Source organism: Lepisosteus platostomus, chromosome 7 (genome assembly GCF_059453375.1).
Source record: "Lepisosteus platostomus isolate fLepPlt1 chromosome 7, fLepPlt1.hap1, whole genome shotgun sequence".
Lineage (NCBI taxonomy): Eukaryota > Metazoa > Chordata > Actinopteri > Semionotiformes > Lepisosteidae > Lepisosteus > Lepisosteus platostomus.
Genome location: NC_142617.1, coordinates 33110806 through 33128759, shown reverse-complemented (window position 1 = coordinate 33128759; position 17954 = coordinate 33110806). Strand labels below are relative to the sequence as shown.

Sequence of the window (17954 nt, the reverse complement as noted above, 5' to 3'; positions counted from 1 at the left end):
CTTCCAGTGCACTTCCAAAGAGCAGAACGTTACTGTAGATTGGTTTTTGTTGAATTTCATTTCGAGAAATACTATATAATAAGAATAAATATGACCATTATAATTTCTCAAATTCAACTATATATAGTGCAGAATTATGTTATCGTTCTGCTTCTCATCAATAGGAAACTCGTCAAGATAGATGGGAGGATACGTGGAGCAAAGTATTGGAAAATGTTACAGGACAACCTCTTTCAGGCTGAATTCTGGGATAAAAAAATCACCTTTCAGCAGGACAATGACAATGCTACACTGGACTGACTGAAGAATAAGAAAATGACTGACTGTCATAGAGTGGCCCAGTCAAAGTCGCTACTTGAATACTCTTGAGAAAAGACTTGAAAACTGGTGTTCATGAGCAATTTCCAGGCAACATGAGAGTTTAAGCAAATTTGCCATGACGAATGGGCAGAAATTTCACCAAGCTAGTGTAAAACATTGATAGAGACTTAACCAAAAAGACTTGCAGCTATAATAGCTGCTAAGGGTGCTTCAGCCATGGGTCTGAATACTCATGCACTCAACATATTTAATCTTTCTCTGTACTTTTAACTGACATTAACTATAACTTGTCTTATCCTTAGAAGTCTTCAGCTTTGGAATAAAATATTACGTTTAAAAATATATGCATGCATCATACACAAAATTGGAATCATAGGAAGGTCCTGAATACTTTTAAAAGATGCTGTATGGCACAATGACATTTCTCTGTACTGCTATTATGATCACAGTATAATTCGTCTTAGCAAGACTTTATCCCATCTGTAACTCATTCTGTTACTGTATATGTGTTTTTTGTTTCTTTTTCACTTGGGGTTTGAATACATTTGGAGGCCACTGTGCATAAATGGAATAATAAGTTTCGTTTGATGCTGAGTATACATTTAAAAAGATTACGGGATGTTTACAATTACACACAATCAGTGGCATTCAAGTACTTTTTGTTCTGCAACTATTATAAAGGTTTTTGTTCTGCTCCCCTAAACAAGCAAAATTAAATGTCATTTGTGTTATACAGGTTATACTAGTTTCAAATAAAAGTTCTAACAGTAAACCTTGTCATGTGGTTGAGGGGAAAAACAAAGTTACCTATTCTTTATTGCCAGTCTAAGGTTCTTTTAATATTGAGAGTGGTTACTTCACCATTTCTCTGCCCCACTGAGCAGTCGTTACCAAGCTTCATGAAAAGACAATATAAGCAAGTGCTTTCCTGTGGGGTAAAGGTTAATAAGTCTGATTACTCCTGCGTGGCTATAAGCCACACACACCACCTCTAGGAAAACAGCAGGCTTCAATTATCTTGAATGGAGAGCGACAAGCTGTCGCATCAATGCCAGTGAAAACCAGGAACGTGAATTCTAGGAACACAGGGCTATTTCAGTAGTTTACTTTTAGCTCCGTGGTCCCTGACTGAAATGTTATCTGCCTTTACAGTGTGACAGGAGCATGAAGAGTGCCACTGGTTGCATCAAGGATAAAGGACATTACACCTAATGTGAGCAGAGAGATCCTTAAGAAGAAGAGTAGCCCTGAAGAAGATAAAGCCCCAAGACTACCCTTGTGATTTATTCATTTTATTTTAAACAATTTTCACCATATAATGATTATTACTATTACTATTTTATTTTTTGCTGATGCTTTTATACAAAGTGACTCATTTACTCCAATTTATGCAACTGGATATCTCCCAGAACAATTCGGATGAAGTACCTTGCTCAAGGACACAACAGCATCGTCTTATTTGAGATTTGAACCCACAGATCTTAGTTATGAGTTCAGAACTCCAACAACTGCTCTACAAAGCTGCCCAGTGATCCTTTCAGGCATCTCTCAGACCAGTAAAGTAGGCTTTCGTGTAACAGGTTTTAGTTTGAGAAAAGGCTTTGATTTGTATGGAGTAAAGTTTCATTGTCCAGGGAGCTGCAATGGCAGCTCCACCCTTGTCAGCACATATAACTCAGCTCTTACAGAGGGGATGCAGCACAGTAAGCTCTTGATTTCCCCACAGCCTAGACTGGGACTGCTAAAGTGGAAGGTCTATGACTCGAGGAGTTAAACAGTTAGATATTAGGCTCCGAGCTGATGCATGTTTGCAGAAAATGTTGTAAACGTTTAAGGAATTAAAAACAAGTCACAGCAGTCTTCCAAAACATTTTCAGGAGGAAGATTATGAAAAGACCTCAAAGTAGACAAAAGCATTTACTGCAGATTCAGACATTACAGAACACAGTGCATTGGAGATAATGTTTCAACCATCTCATTTTCATTCGAAGAACACAAGGCAACGGAATGGAAATTGTACAGTTTACATGAAAACTTTACTTAAGCTAAAGGAAAGGTAAATATGTGTATGTTAAGTACTGACTTAAGATGTTTAGGGCAGATGAACAGGCTCAAGACAGTAGTATACCCAGTCTTAGAATGCAAAGTGATTCAGTTTGAGTTTTTTTAAATTTTCTAAACTCTTTTTTTTTCCAATAAAGAAGATACACTTAGCAAATGATTTACGTCAGAGAAATGGTGCAAAAAGTCAGTAATTGAGATAAAAGGGTGTATTAGTTGGGATTAGAATATTGTCTCAAGAACAACAGAAACTGAACTGCACTGGAGTGATTCAAAATTTAAATGCCTCTGCTGCTAAACTAAACATGTCAGAATCAATACTGTTATGGTTCAGTTAAGAGGACATTCTTCTGAACACTTGAAAAAAGAATGCATTCAGTAACACTGCCCTTGTAATTGACTCACGCACATAGATGAAAAGCTCTTTTTTTGTTTTAGTTGACGTATATAAGCTGTTGGGAATAGTTTTGGCAGAATAGAGTAAAATTAGGAATTTCAAACTGGAGTGAATAAACATTGAGAAAAAAAAACAAATTTATGTAAAATAAAACAGATCCTTTGACCGTTGTCTTTAAGGTGAAGTTTATATATGGCTTTTTATGTAATTTCTTTCGTGTTGCATAATTTCTTATATGCATTCTGTAAAAGTTTATTGTTGTTTCTGCTAAGACTGCCTTTTGCCATGCTAACTCAATGTTCCAGTAAAAACAAACAGCTCCTGAATTCACTTCTAACTGTTGAGTGAAAGGAAATGAGATAGGGAACTATATCAGTGCTGCACAAAGCACTGCTTTTTCAGCTGGTGTGACCTTAATTTCTTTCCCCTTCACACCTCAAGGTTTAAAAGTTTTAATAAATACATTTACTCCCATTACATAGTCTGTTAATAGCCTCAGAAATAGGAATTAACTGAATCAGAAACAGGGCAAAAGAAACAATATGCAGTATATAATAAAAAGTTCACTGAATACATGAACTGCTATAATCAGCCATAAAATTGTCTTCAATCTGTACAGCCATCATAACTCTGACATCTTTGAATGTCTAATGTTACAGGCCTTTTTGTGGAGCTTTCCATATTCTGTTAAGCACAAGTGTGAGAAAGCTGGTTTGCTCTTTATCATGTAGATCAAGTAACAGAAAAAATGCCGTTAATGGTCCAGTGTTCTCATTAACCCAAAGGTTTTTCTATTCATTCTATATAAATAATACTGTAATGTCATTTAAGTGCTGGGTGCAAGTTACCTCTGTTGAAACAGAAGCAGTTTCTATATCCTCTTTCAATTTAAATATTTAATTTAATTTAATTACAGATGTTTAATCTAATATTTAATCTGAAATGTGTTACTGCTCGGAGATAAACAGATACTTGATAGTATTAATATTTGTAGAATGCATCTAGAGCTTAAGACAGTATAAAACGTATAAACAGTATAAAAATGAAAATATCTTTATCCTCTTCTAGATGGTGTGTCCTTCAAGAGAAACTAACAGTGGAGTGGCAGAGTACTTGGCAGACTGGAGGTGTGCAATTCAAACATCAGGCTGTATTTACTCTCCCCTGAACCCTAAACTGCCTTTAGACGCTTGTCCCCTGGACAACTCAGACAATGTTGTGGGTTTGCTAACCCACAAAATTAATCTTTTTCCCTGAATACAGGACAAACAAGCAGACTGGCCTGGTTATTCGAAGTGAGAAGCTGGCATACAGAAAATTCTTCTGAACCATTATAAAGGAACAGAAGGCCTTACTCCTTCAATGAATAATTACTGTGGACAGGAGGTGAGATGGATGTCAATGTTGGGTGGATCAGGAAGGAGACAGCAAGGTCTTTTTGTTACATCTAACAAAACAAGCAGGAAAGCAGTGCATTGATGATGCTTAGACTAGAGTCTACATGGTAGGCAGTCAAATAGCCTAGGAGCTGGAGCTGTGAAACTGCAGTACGTGTCCTAAACATTTAGAAAAAGAAGGCTTACAGAGGTAAATCTGAAATGCTCAAACACAAAAGAACTAGAACATGTTGATAGCTCACAGACTAACCTAGCACATCAGGGGCCTGATGCAGCCAGACAAAAATTAAAGGTGAAAAATTGAAAGTCCTTCTTTTTTTGGGGTATCTTTTTAAATATGGCATAACTTCGTAGTAGGATGTGATATTAAAACCTGAGAGAGGAAAGAGGGCAGGCTGATGGTTAAATGCAGTGGATCACGATTAAATTAATTCTCTGAAGGTATTAGTAAATGTAATCCAAATTTTGAAAGTTATGTTGAATAATAGACGTTTATGCACAAGGAATTGAGCATCTTTCCTCTTTCAGTTAATAAAGAGATGTACTATGACACTATTATGGAGGACAGGGTTCACCTTGGTTGGGCACTGCTGTTGTACCCATGAGCAATGTACTTCACTCACTTTGTTTCAGCAAAAAACCCTTTTCACAAGTATCAGCCAGACAGAGTCTCCCAAGTGCTCAGCTGGTAAAGGAACACACCTGAGGGTCTGAAGGAGTCCTGGGTTTGAGTCTGGGTCTTGTCACTAGCTGACTGTGAATGGGATTCTCTAAAAAGTGGTACACAGTTGGCTGATTGGCACCGAGGGTAGGGTGGTATTTACTGGCCTGGCCTCTCATGACTCCCAGTGAGCCCTTGCAGATGTGTACTGTTCTCAGTGAGGGAAGCGTCTCACTTCCAACCAGTACTGAACCTCCATTACAGGGCTGTGATGGAAAATAGATACTCATGTGAAGTATGCTAAAAGTACACAAAGCATCTTACATTTCCACCTCTGACTGAAAATAATGCCTCAACAGACCAGCTCAAACTTCAATTCTTTTTAAACCTAAAACGATGCTGAAAAGCAATTAAATCCTAGCAGCTTAAAACCAATGTCCTGCATTTCTTTACATTACAGAGTGTCTCTGGAGCGCTCTGCAAAACAATGATAATAGCAGTTATTGCATTTATATAGTGCTTTTCAGTCGAAATGATCCCACCACACTTTACATATAGGAGTGGACTCACTTCAGCTACTGTAGATGTGCTGTACCAAAAAGGATGATGTGCAGCCACCATTCTGCTCCAGCAGTACCACAACCCAGGAGATCAAGTGGAGAAGTGAGAAATTGCATTACCCATTGAATTTAGGCTGGCCTGAATTGTGAAAGCCAAGGGTGCTATTTAGTGAAGACTCCAGGTCTAACACCTCTAGTAGCCTGGACCTCGGTTTTACTGTCTCATCCAAAAGACAACACCTAGAGCACTCTGTCACCATTATTAAGGTATTTGGTTTGAAATTTTGCTCCCAGGGAAACAGAGCCAGGTGTAAGTGGTCCACAACACCACTTACACCAACAAGCTGGTTTTCTCTGGACGGCTCCTGTCTTGCACCTACTGACAACTCCCAGCCTTGCTTAGCCTCTGAGAGACTGCAGGGCGGTGATGCTATAATATTAAATTATAATATTCTAATAAAATTATAGCACTATTGTAAAATTATAATATAGTAATGGCAGTGATATACTATTGAAGCAAACCCCAGGATTGGGGAGAAGAAAATAAAAAAACGGAAACAAATGGTATAAGATGGCCACGCTGACTATATAAAGGTACATCAATCCATTTAATATCTTTGATTTATCCGTGTCCACTTTGCATTCTACATAAAAAATAAGGAAAGGAAACCTTCCATTTCAGAAGTAGGGCAATAACACACACCTACCCTTGGTAAAGCAATGTACATCTAAGAATTATGTAAGATTATCAAAACAAAGTACTTCACCTTGGAATACATACCGGCTTATCCATACAGTAGTATATATTTATATAGAACCTTTAAAGATACAACATCCAAAAGTGCTTTATAATAAAATAATAGATACAGCTATACATAAATATATCTAGTCATTTATTAAAGTAAAATAGTAAAACAGGATGAAATAGAGTATAAAGGTAAGTGTATTCCTTAAATTAAGAAATGTAAGAATTTTAAAGTGCTGACTGAAGTGTAAGATCTGAGATGGGCTGGGGGGTTATTCCACTGCCTTGGAGCAAGAGAACAGAATGCCTGGTCTCCCAGTGTTTGGAGTCTCCTACTGGGAAGAAGGCCTGAGACTTAAAAGTACAAACTGTAGTCGTATGAGAGGTTAGCAATTCTCTTTATAATTAAGATCCAAACTGTTCAAGCCCTAGAAGGCAAGCAGCAGCAGTATTCTGAAGTTTATTCTGAAATCCACTGGAAACCAGTGCAAGGAAGCTAAAACAGGTGATATATGTTAATACATTTTAGTTTAAGATAAGGTCTCAGCTATGGAGTTCTGGACGTGCTGTAACCTGTTAGGAATATATTTGGATATATCATCAAGAACTGTATTACAATAAGCAAGCCTGAAATAGACAAATGCATACATTCACTTTCAGAGTAGGCATTGGAGAAAAATGTAAAGCAATGTTGTGAAGGTGAAAAAAGGACAACTTCATAACATTACACTGAGTTTCAAACGCAAGTCTCAGGTCAAAAATGACACCCAGATATCTGACCTAAGAATTTGTACTTTCTCAGGAGAGCCAGTCAGCACAACATCAGTCTCATCAGAGTTCAGATATAAAAAGTTTTGCTGCTTCCATTTGGTAACATAATCTAAGCAGTGTGGAAGTGTGTATCAGTATCACTTTATAGTACAATATGATAAAAAAATGATCAATTGTGGAGATCTGTTACCATTTTCTACATAAATGTAGTACAAAGATGCATAAATTCACTGATATCCCGATGCTGCTATTATTGCTCCTGCTCATAACTTAATTTCATGTAATTGAATAACATTTTTCTGTGTTTTAATTATTGATTTCTTAGTAAAAAATGTTTCCATCTTGAAAGGTGACAAAGATAAATGAGAAATACATTTTTAAAGGTTTTTCTGAAGCATTTAGCAGGTCATCCTGTTTTCTTAAGATGCCAATAAAAACAAAGATGAACAAGACGTTAAAGTCACTACAAATATTAGAATAAAAATACGAATATAGAAAATACTGTAATATAAATATACCTTTAACTTAACATGACATTGTAATTGATGAGCTGGGGCTTGTGCATGTCTGCCAAATGCTCAGCTTCTTGCTGAGGTACCTCTGCCTTATCTGCTTTAAATATTCCAGAGGATTAATCTGTCAGCACTACTGCTCCTCTGGACAGACTTCAAATGGCAAGGCAGGCTGTCACTGCCATTTTACAAGACATAATAACTGTATAAAAGGATTCAAGACCTCAGGGGGTACTTTTAGAGGGATCTATCATTGTGAGGCAAAAAATGCTGTCTGGATTACTGAACCTATGTTCTGACAAACACATTTTTTTTTAAAACCAAGATATTGAAGAAAAGGGGTTTTATTTCTAAAACAAAAAGGAAAAAAAAATCGGAAATAAGAAGGCATTAGCAGACAAGGACTGTTCATAACCATTTTCTTTATTTTAATTATTAGGATTTAATTCTGATGTTCGGTTTGGCACCACTTTAAAGGATTTCATTTCACAGAACATGAACAGAGGCACTGCCTAATAATCATGCCTCTTAATACATGCTGTACCAATAGTCTCTTTTTTCTTCTGTAAGGAACTAAGGCTGGCTCGCAGACTGTTCTGGAAGAGGGTTGCTTTGAGCTGACACCCAGGGCTACATAATTCCTATTTCAAAGTTTATGTTTATGCTGACATTCTTTTCTAAAAAAGTAGGAACAACGCAGCGACATTTAAAACTATTGGGAATATACTATACAATTAAAGCTTCAGCTGTGATTTGTTGGTGAAACTATTTTGTGAATGATGCAACCTCTCAGCTACAGTAGATGCTGTAAATTCAGCTGAATAATTCAAAACAAGAGCTAGTTCTGCAAAACTCAGATATACCTGTTTTAATTTTATTACAGTCTATTGGGACTACAACATTACCCCTTGTCACTCGTATTTATGTACTAGGGCCAAGGGGTTTCTTTCTAGCTAAATATGATATTTATATACACATACTGTATATAGTAGCAATTAAAGCTGTTGCAGACCTTATATTTATACCACTTGAATAAGTTACATGACACTTTCTCCGATGCACACAGTAATTATTCTTATTGAGTGCTCTCTAGCCAAGTGGTTCAAAGACACCAATTATAACACAGGGCAACATAATTATAACTGTGCTGTAGCCTATTATTTTCAACTGGGTCCTGATGCATAGGCTACTAATCCTAAATGAATGAGCTACTGCTCTTGTAATGAATGGGGGGGGGGGGGGAATATTTTTTGGATGATTAGAAAACCAATTCGCAACTCCAAGAACATTACTTCAGCTTTGGTGGTGCTTGCCCAGTCTGTGACGTTCAAGACTGATTATTGCCCACTAATACTACAAACACTGTTTTGTTAACTACTGCTCTAATTCTGCTTCCGGTGATGGCGGTGATGGAAATCTTTAGTGTCCCAGATTTAAATCATCCATTGTTAAGTCAAGAGGATCATTCATACCTGTGCCCCATTCTACAGAGAAACAAAGATGCAGAAAGGGCAAACGTAATCAGCTCCACACTTGATCATTTCTTTTAAAAAATAGCATAATAAATGGAGATGGGTGGAAAGTGATAGAAATCACTCACTGTATGGGCTGTAACTGTACTGTAAAATCAGTGGTTATTTCTAGTGGTTTTGCTTTGTGAGATTCAAGGAAATCTCACTGTTCAGTATGACCCGAATTCTGATTTGGCAGATCACTTTAAACTTAATAAAGTAACATATACACTAAAGACAGAAATAAAGAAAATGTTATTGCTGCACATTAAAAAATTATATTGACATATGAAAAAGAAAGAACTTTTAAGACTGCCACATAGCAAAAAATGATATTACTGTGGGTGGCAGATAAGACAGTAGGCTTACTTCTGGCTCATTGAGAACATCAATACCTCTAATGGCTTTACTGATACATTCATGCTGCTGCCATCCTCCGGGCAGAACCTGAACAGAATTAGCTAAATCCATCAAATAAAGTAAAGTATTTTGTTATTAACTGAATTCCTTTGACGTTCAGAGTGTCTGTTTTTTCAATCACTTAATACAACAATAGGTTTTCCAATACAGTCCCTAAGGCTTGTGCTAGAATTGAAGAATGTAAACAAACTGTTCTAAACATAAGCTTTTATTGCAGATATTACAGAAATACCAGTTATTGACTAGGAAATTATTTAATATAGAAATAATATAGTTACAGACTGAGATATTGATGTACCGAACAGAACAGCCAAGAAAATTAAATGTTAAATTCATCCAATTTATTAAACACTGAAGCCAGAACTATGAGTCTAAGAAACAGTACTTAGTTTTCTTTTTGTTTTGGTCTTGTAGCAGAGCAAGCTCATACATAGACACCCCAGAACCATACAATTGCCAATCAGTGACTCACGAAAATCCTGAGAAGAGCAAAACAAATGCAAGAGATTAATGATCTAAGTGTCAGCACAGCTGTCTGATGAAGTACATGAAGCACTGCTAACTCTATGTGCTAGAAAGAGGCTGGCCGGGGCAGCAAACACATCATAACCACCACTGAAGTGAGCATGGCTGCCACTGAATGCCACATCAACTCGATCCTGAAAACCAGAGCACTGTAAATATAGCAGAGCTGCCAAGCACAGACCAGGGCAGGGTGGTGATCCTACTGAAGTTCACATAAAACATTAAGAGCCCCATTCGCTGCACGCTGTTTATATTACATTCCAATAAATAAACGGCTTAAAAGAGCTTTGTCAGACAGTAAGTCAGTGGAGGCAGTGGCAATGCAAACCTTAGTTACTGTACACATCATAATAGGAGTGGATTATCAACTCCAGTTAACTCTCCCATTTATCCTTAAGCACAGGACTTCCAAATAACCGATGCAGCATTTCGATCGGGTTTCTTGTACTCTGTTCTTGTACTCTGTTCAGTGTAGTTGCTGGTGTCTGACAAAAGGTTCAAGAGCTCCACAATAAAGGAAGCTAACCGCATCCAGTCAGCATCTCCCAGCTGTACCACCACACTAGTAACACTGTCCAGAAAGGACTCATTGATGTACCCGCAGTGAGGGTAAGGTGGCATCATTAATACACCCAAGCATTTGTCTGCTTCCATTAATAAAAAGAGGAAGGGAAAAACTTACAGTATGCACCTATCCGAGAACCATTTCCTGTTGGAACGGTTGTTCCATAAATAGAAAATCCTAATCCCAACACAGCTATATAAATACACAAATAAAAACAAATAAATATCCTCTCGAGGGTTTACAGATACATTTAATCTACAGTATACTACATTACTTTGCATGCCTGGTGGTACACTCCTGTAATCTTGAGCAAGGTACTTCAGCCAAATAGCTACATGAAAATAGCTGTATAAATGGGTGCAATTTAAGTTGCTTTGGTTTAAAGTGCATTCAAGTACATTAGTAATAATAACAAAATCATGCTTCTGTATAAGGTCAGAAGTCAGATTTTGGTTTTGGTAAATGGGCAGTTTCCTATGTCCTTGAACTCCAGTTTGTCTTGACTACATGCATAGATATGCTGAGAAACGCCTAAAGAGGGTTAATTCATCAATTTGTATTTCTGTTGTAAACCTTTTACCTGAAATGATTTTTTTCCCAATCTTTAACAGAAAGTAAATATGAGTAACTAGGAGAAATGAGTTCCCATGCACAAGAATGTCAGACTCTCGCATTCTTGTGTTTTGTAGGAACAAAGGCCATAGTAACACTGCACAAGGGCAGGGTGCTGAAGGTAAGGATGTTTCTGACATAATACATTCTTCGGTATAACAACATTTTTATTTCCATCCCAATTATACAGAATCAACAGAACCAACAGGAGTCAGTGTGAAGTGCCCAGGGTCTCCTGCCTATTACAATGAAACACATTATGCTTCAGTAGCACAGAGCTGGAAAGTGCTATGCAATAGGTACTCTTCCCTATCTGCAAGCGTCCTCTGCACGCACCTTCTCAACTGCATAAAGCTAAATTGCTGTTTACAAAGCAACACTTGTTGACTGTGCCAGACTAACACAGAAACTAGAGACAAGTTCAACATTAAATACTGAAATTCTACGAGGCAGATCCTGTACACCCAGAGCCTGCATTAATAAACTATTTTTAACCACTAGAAAGTGTTGAAATCTATTCAAATAACAGCATAGCAAATCATTAACACAGGGACTAGTCCTATAAATGTTTTCAAAGAACCTGTACTATGTTGTACCTGAACCTCAATCCCACACAGCTCCAGGTCCTTCATGTTGAATTTATAAATGTCCAGCATACTAATTCTCAATTGACAGATCTTCATTTCACTAGGCTTTCACAAAAGGCCAATCTAACTGGCTTAAGACTTCTTGCCAAAGCCTTACTGGAAGTGTATAAAAAAGCCTTCCAACCAGGAGATCTGTAATTTGTTTTTATTTCCTGTTGACCCAATAATGCAACACTTGGATATTATTGGGCTTTTGCTGTCGGATGGTAATATTTCTCATTACACTGAGTAGCCACCACTAAGCTGTTGAGACAATAAATAAGAGATGACGTGTTCATGCTTAGTTGGACTACATAAAAATCCTAAGGATTCTTTTAAATAAAAAAGTATAACCTTACATTTTGGAAGAAAAGGGCATTCAAACCTACTCTTTTACAGTATATGGATGTCACTGCTGCACCAGTGAAATTAAGGTTAAATGCTACCATCTCTGGAGTGAAATGGCAAACAACAAATGACAATGATGGCAACGGTGATGATGCATGTTCAGTTATGTACAGTACAGTAGCTCAACAGTTCACTTCCTTTAAAGATAAACTTGTGTTATGAAACCCGAGTCTTTCGGTACACTGGGATAACAAATCAATCAGAGGCAAACATCTGCATTAATTTACAATTGATCACGACAATTCAAAATGCTGATTTCAATAACATCACAAACCTGGCTATAGGGATTTACCTGCAGTTCTGTATTAAATAATTACCAAAGGACCATGGGTGATAGGAGTAAACTGTTTTATAAATCCAGACATGAACTGAAAAGTGATAACTGATAACAATATTGAGAAAGAACACAAATGACAGACTTTTGTAATACTTTTGTACATATTACATACATTTCTGAATGCTGTAAAAGATGCATTTAAATGCAATGGATGCCAAAATTCTTTAATGCTTCATTTTCACCTGTGACCTAGATTAACATGAACAATTCATTCCTTTCATCCTGGTGTACTGCCATCTTCAAGTGTTAATCCAACTGCTAATACTGTAGGTGCTAACACCAGTCACAGACCATCTAGCACTAGCATTTTTTTATAAAAGTAATTTGCAGTTGGGACATCTTTGTTATTCAACACTGCAGCACACACAGAATAAAGGTATTTTTTTAACGTTGTTTTCAATGTTTCAGATGTTCAATGTATTTACCTCATTTTGAAGCATGATTTGACAACAGTGACCTTATCAAGCACAAAATGCCTCAAGAGGACTCAGACTTCTTTTTTGTTGTTTTTCACATCCAGTCCTTGAAACACAGGTTCAGGTTTTACTAGTGCCAAATAAATATTGTACACATAAGTCTACAAAAAAATGCACTTCCACCACATAATACTTTGGAAATCGGTAAAAAGGAAAACGATTATCAGCACAACCAGGAACACTAAGGAAAGAGCGTCCACTGGACAGGTAAAGCATAATGATCAGTGGCCACAACTTGATTGATCTTACACTGAGAAGACTGTGAGCCTCGATAACTGCCATGGAGCTTTTGATAGGGTACCTCAATGTAACAGGCTAAAGGCTACTGAAGAGCACACTACATTCAGAAAATGTTGAGGTAAACAAGATCCAAAGTATGGTCAAAACATGGTAAAGAACAGACAAAATAGGTGTGTAGCTGAGAGAGGAATATATTACTTTATATGGTAAACAGTAATGCATCTGTATGACTCAGAAAGACTCAATAACACATTCCTTAATGTAATTGTAGAACAAACACAGACTGAGGAGATGAACAGTACATAGTCTCTGTTAAAAAGCAGTGCTCTATTACAAAATGTTCATTCTACTCAGTTAACAAAATCTCAGTTAACAAAATCTCACACCTTAGGTTTGTACACTTTTATAGGGCTGTTGTAAAATATAAAACAAAACTTGAGTACTTCCCCCAAAAATCCTTAAAGTGCACATAAGCTTTTAGTGACAATTCACACTATGCATCAAAATCCCGAAAGGCATTCACATCGTCAATCCGTGGGGCCTCTTGCAGATCCACAAAAATACATAAACTCAGGGACAGGAAAGCAGCAGTGAGGCTTGGGAACAAAATTCCCAAACTATTTGTTGAAGCTGGACGTGGGACCTCAGAAGAATTGACTTGATGGGAAGACCTGCCACAAGTACTCTCCTCACCTGTAGCCTTTCTTATGTTCTTGTTCTAAAAATACGTTGTTTTATTTGATGGAACGGACAAAGAAATTTAAGACTAAAATATCCTTCAGGGGTAAAAAGGCTCAAGCTTGAGATCAGATGAAAACCAACATAATACTTCATAATTTCATGAGCCCTTGTTCTTATTTAGCCAGCAGTATTGACAAAGACATTAAATTGGACACCGCCGGCTACAACTAAGGCCTGTGGAAATGACTAAAAGGAAAAGAATGATGAAGCAAAAAAAACACTCCCCTCCCCCTGCTGTGAGGGCTAGCTTTCCAGGTACACTACATTCTCCTGTGAGCCTCGTTTGCACAGTGTTTTCACATCAGAGTCTTTCCCACACAGTCCGCACTGTAGCCTGTTCCAGCAGAGGCTTTCTGAATTAGACATTCAAGCAAGGTGCAAAGGTTACACCAACACAGTTACTGCGGCATGTCATTTTGTCTCTCTTGGTTGCCTTGGCGCTGCGTAGCAATGGCTCCTGCAGATCAGACTGTGGGCCGCTACATTCTCCACACTTCTCCTCCTTCAGGATCTGGGGGCATCCATCGATTGATGGCAATATCAGACAAGCCACCCTCCAACTTTTTCTTATGATTTTTCATGCAGAATCTAGGATTGTCCTGACACTGATGGGGGACAAAGAGACTTGTCGCTAACATCTGTGTTAAGTAAATATTTACTTCACAAATTGTGCCCCTTAATCTCTGTCATTGTCTATTTTTTCCTTTCTCTCTCTAGTCCCTGTTCCTTGTTTAACCACGGTTAACCACAGACAGTTAACATACTTTTACACCAGATTGGCTTCTCTGAGAGTTGACCAGAGGGAGCTTATCCTTATTCCATGTGACCAAGATTTACTGTACAGTTTTACATCATACTATAAACTTTATTAACACACTATGTTCTCATTGCATCAGACACCACATGAGGTCACCCATAAAATGTAACAAAGAAGAGTAAAAAAATGGCAAGTACTCAAAATAATTCTATATATATATGCAATATAATTTAAGTATCAGTTTACATATTGTAGATGCTGAGGAAAACCTTGTTTCTTTAAAAGGTGTAAAGGAACACTTTAGACATGTTACATGTCCATCACAAATTTAATTTTAAATGTTATCATATCCCCTGATGAGGCAAATCATGCTGGAAACAAGTTCATCCAATAGTATTTGGCCATGCTGAACAGACATTCATGGCACCCGGTCTTACCATAAAAGTATTTAATCCTCCCCTTTCACACCTTAACTTCAGTTACAAAGTTTTTCAAAGCAAAAGACTATAAACGAGCCCATACAAAATGCTGTGCTGATGTGCACAAATCCAAAATTACAGTGCATAGCATCACTCAAGGAGTAATTTCAAAATCTTAAGTCATGAGGGTCTGTAAATGTGGTCCTTTTCTCTGAGGCTGGGGAAGGCAGCAGCAACAAAACCTTACTGTATATGAGCTGTGGTGCTCAATGTACTTTCTCCACGTAAGGTTGAGTCCAGAAGTAGCCTGCTCACTTCTGAACTCTGAACAACAAAATGTGCAATCAGAAAAGGAAAAAAATAAGTTCTAATTGTAAAATGTAAATATTAGGTTTTCCCACAAGTGGGAGCAGACCACCCAGGGTGCAAAATAGTCATTTTTCCCTCCTTCACTGCTTCTCAACAGCCCAAACGGCGTCTTTTCTTCTTCTTTATTTAAACGTGGCATTACTTGTATACCTCACAACATTGCTTGGGCATCCTATGTATGAGCCGTGTGGAGTCAAATACAGATGACTACAATATTCTGAACTGGATGTCGAAGTTACATGGGATCTTCCTGCTACTTCTGTGTGTAATTAGTACTACTTCAAATGAGTCACAAATAAATATTCCAACCTTACTTACTAAGAACAGACTAAGCATTGCATAGAACAACAAAATGTGTAAGTTTTAAAAATTAACAAATGTACAATATTACCCATTACAGTTTCAATATTTTGCATTTTAAGGTTTCTATTACTGTATGTTTTACTTTTGCTGATTTTGTTTAAAATAAATACAGTATATTTTTTCTAACTATGGTCTGTCAGATTCCCTTTGTGCAGACTGATAGCACATTTGGTACAGGTAATTACAATATAGTTTGTCAATGCTTTTTGATAAAAGTACTGGACAACACTTCATGAACCACTCTGCCACTGATCTTTAAGATTGAGTAGTTTAGAGTGGGATGAATTACAAAAGCTTTTTTAGACTAAACTACCCCACTTGACAATCCTCTAAAACGAGAGAACATTCAATCGTAAAAAAAACCCCAACAAATTTAAGATTCCTGGTGATTACTGTTTGAGCTCCTGTAAAGTGTTTTAAACAAATAACTTTTCATTACTTTCAGAAGCTAACAATATACATGGACATCTTTCATCTATAAAGTGTATACACATGTCTGAGTGTGTCTATAACTCAGTGCATACTGTACATCCTTACATCCTTTGAGAAATTACATTAACTGTATTAGCAGTCCTGCTGAGACCCATTCAGGGTAGGGTACAGTTATTATTGTAATATTAATTACGAGTATTAGCAGTAACTACCATTGTTATAATTTCAACTGGCAGCTTTTACTGAGCAGCCACCTGGACTACCAAAATGAGATTGCTGAGTTTATGCTGAACTGTGCGAGAATGAACAAGGCATGGTAAAGGACTGGCATAGTACAGCAATTCAGAGTTTATATTCACATAAAAGGGATCATTGACACCAGCACCATGTATCTGCATTCAAATTGTTTTATACATTTACTGGATATAAAACATGAATGTCTGCTATCAATTCAGACTAATTCAGTTCTAATAATAAGGATAATAATCCGTTGAGACATTAAAGCTTTAACTGATCAGTGATGAGTCAATCAAAATATAATAGTTAAAACATTGTATCTGCTTTGTAAACGTAAGATAGAATTATTAGTAAATGAAATCACATCACGCAACAGCACAATGAAAACCCGTGATAAATGCAATAATCCTTTAAAACTTTAGAACTTTTATCTTGAGCACTATTATGCAAGAAACTATGTTAAGTTTCTTGTTTGCCTTTTATCTGTCGTATCCCAGCCTAAGATACTACCAGTACCTCGTTTCCTTCTAACAGATCACTTATTTATTACTTCAACAAAAGCATTATTTACAAGTCGTTAGAAAAGGATTTGCGTTTCCTTTGCTCTGATTTTCCAGCCAAGTGTGAAACTCATTTAAAAACGCATAACTAAAAGCAACCCGCCCCCACATATCAGCGTCAAATTAGTGTAAAATGAAAGAAAAAAAACAAACTTACCTTGAGTAGATTTGGTTCCTAAAGCACTATCAGGCTGTTGGACAAAGGCAACCAAAAAGAAACCTAAAAATCCAATACTAGCGCGCATCACAGCGTACCTATACATATTACATACATATAATAAAATTGCTTAAACATATACACATGTACGTCCTCGGACAAGAGCAAGCAACACAATTTTTTGAGGCGTTCAATGAAGAGCAAGGTGAGGATACTCCTTTCTTCCTTAGCCCTGCTCGGGTTGCTCTCCCTTCCCCGTGTTTTACTTTAAATGCTCGGGTACTACGAGGTGCCCGGCTATGTGCAACACTGGAGAGAGTTCTGTGATCATGTTCGACCCTAGCCAATTTCAATATAAGAGAGAGAGGGGGAGAGAGAGAGATAGAGTGAAGACGAGAAGAGGAAGGGGGAGGAGAGATGAAGATCCGCGCATTGCTACAGCTCTCGCTCTCCCTCTCTCTCTTTCTCCGGCTACTTGCAAGGATTTTCTTTTTCTGCAGGAATTTACAATCAGCTGCTGGTTAGTGCATGGGGAGGTTACCATGGAAACGGCTTCTCTGGGCGCGGAGGTCAGACTCGGGGACCATGTGCAATCAATGGATCAATGCGAGTTGAGCGCAACATCCAGACCAAACAACCTAACCGTACGCACACTAGCAGAGACACAGCTCCCAAAAGAGGGACAGAGAGAAAGAAAATAGCGGAAGACTCAGGCCAGGTTTGGCAACATCAGCGGACTGGGTATTTCATTGGGTGTCTAGTACGTGTACTCGC

General features: G+C 37.5%; 1 protein-coding gene across 3 annotated transcripts in view; it reads right to left on the bottom strand.

The window, feature by feature from the left end:
• Positions 1-17658, bottom strand: part of scube3 (signal peptide, CUB domain, EGF-like 3) — a 114184-nt gene extending 96526 nt beyond the window's left edge. The window contains exon 1 of one of the 3 annotated variants that reach the window (XM_088639900.1): positions 17181-17658. In XM_088639900.1, the coding sequence (XP_088496026.1) occupies positions 17181-17286 (106 nt within the window). In that variant the 5' untranslated portion in view covers positions 17287-17658. The remainder of the gene's footprint in view (positions 1-17180) is intronic. The other 2 variants (XM_088639899.1, XM_088639903.1) reach the window with 2 other exon arrangements.
• Between the last annotated feature and the right edge of the window lie 296 nt (positions 17659-17954).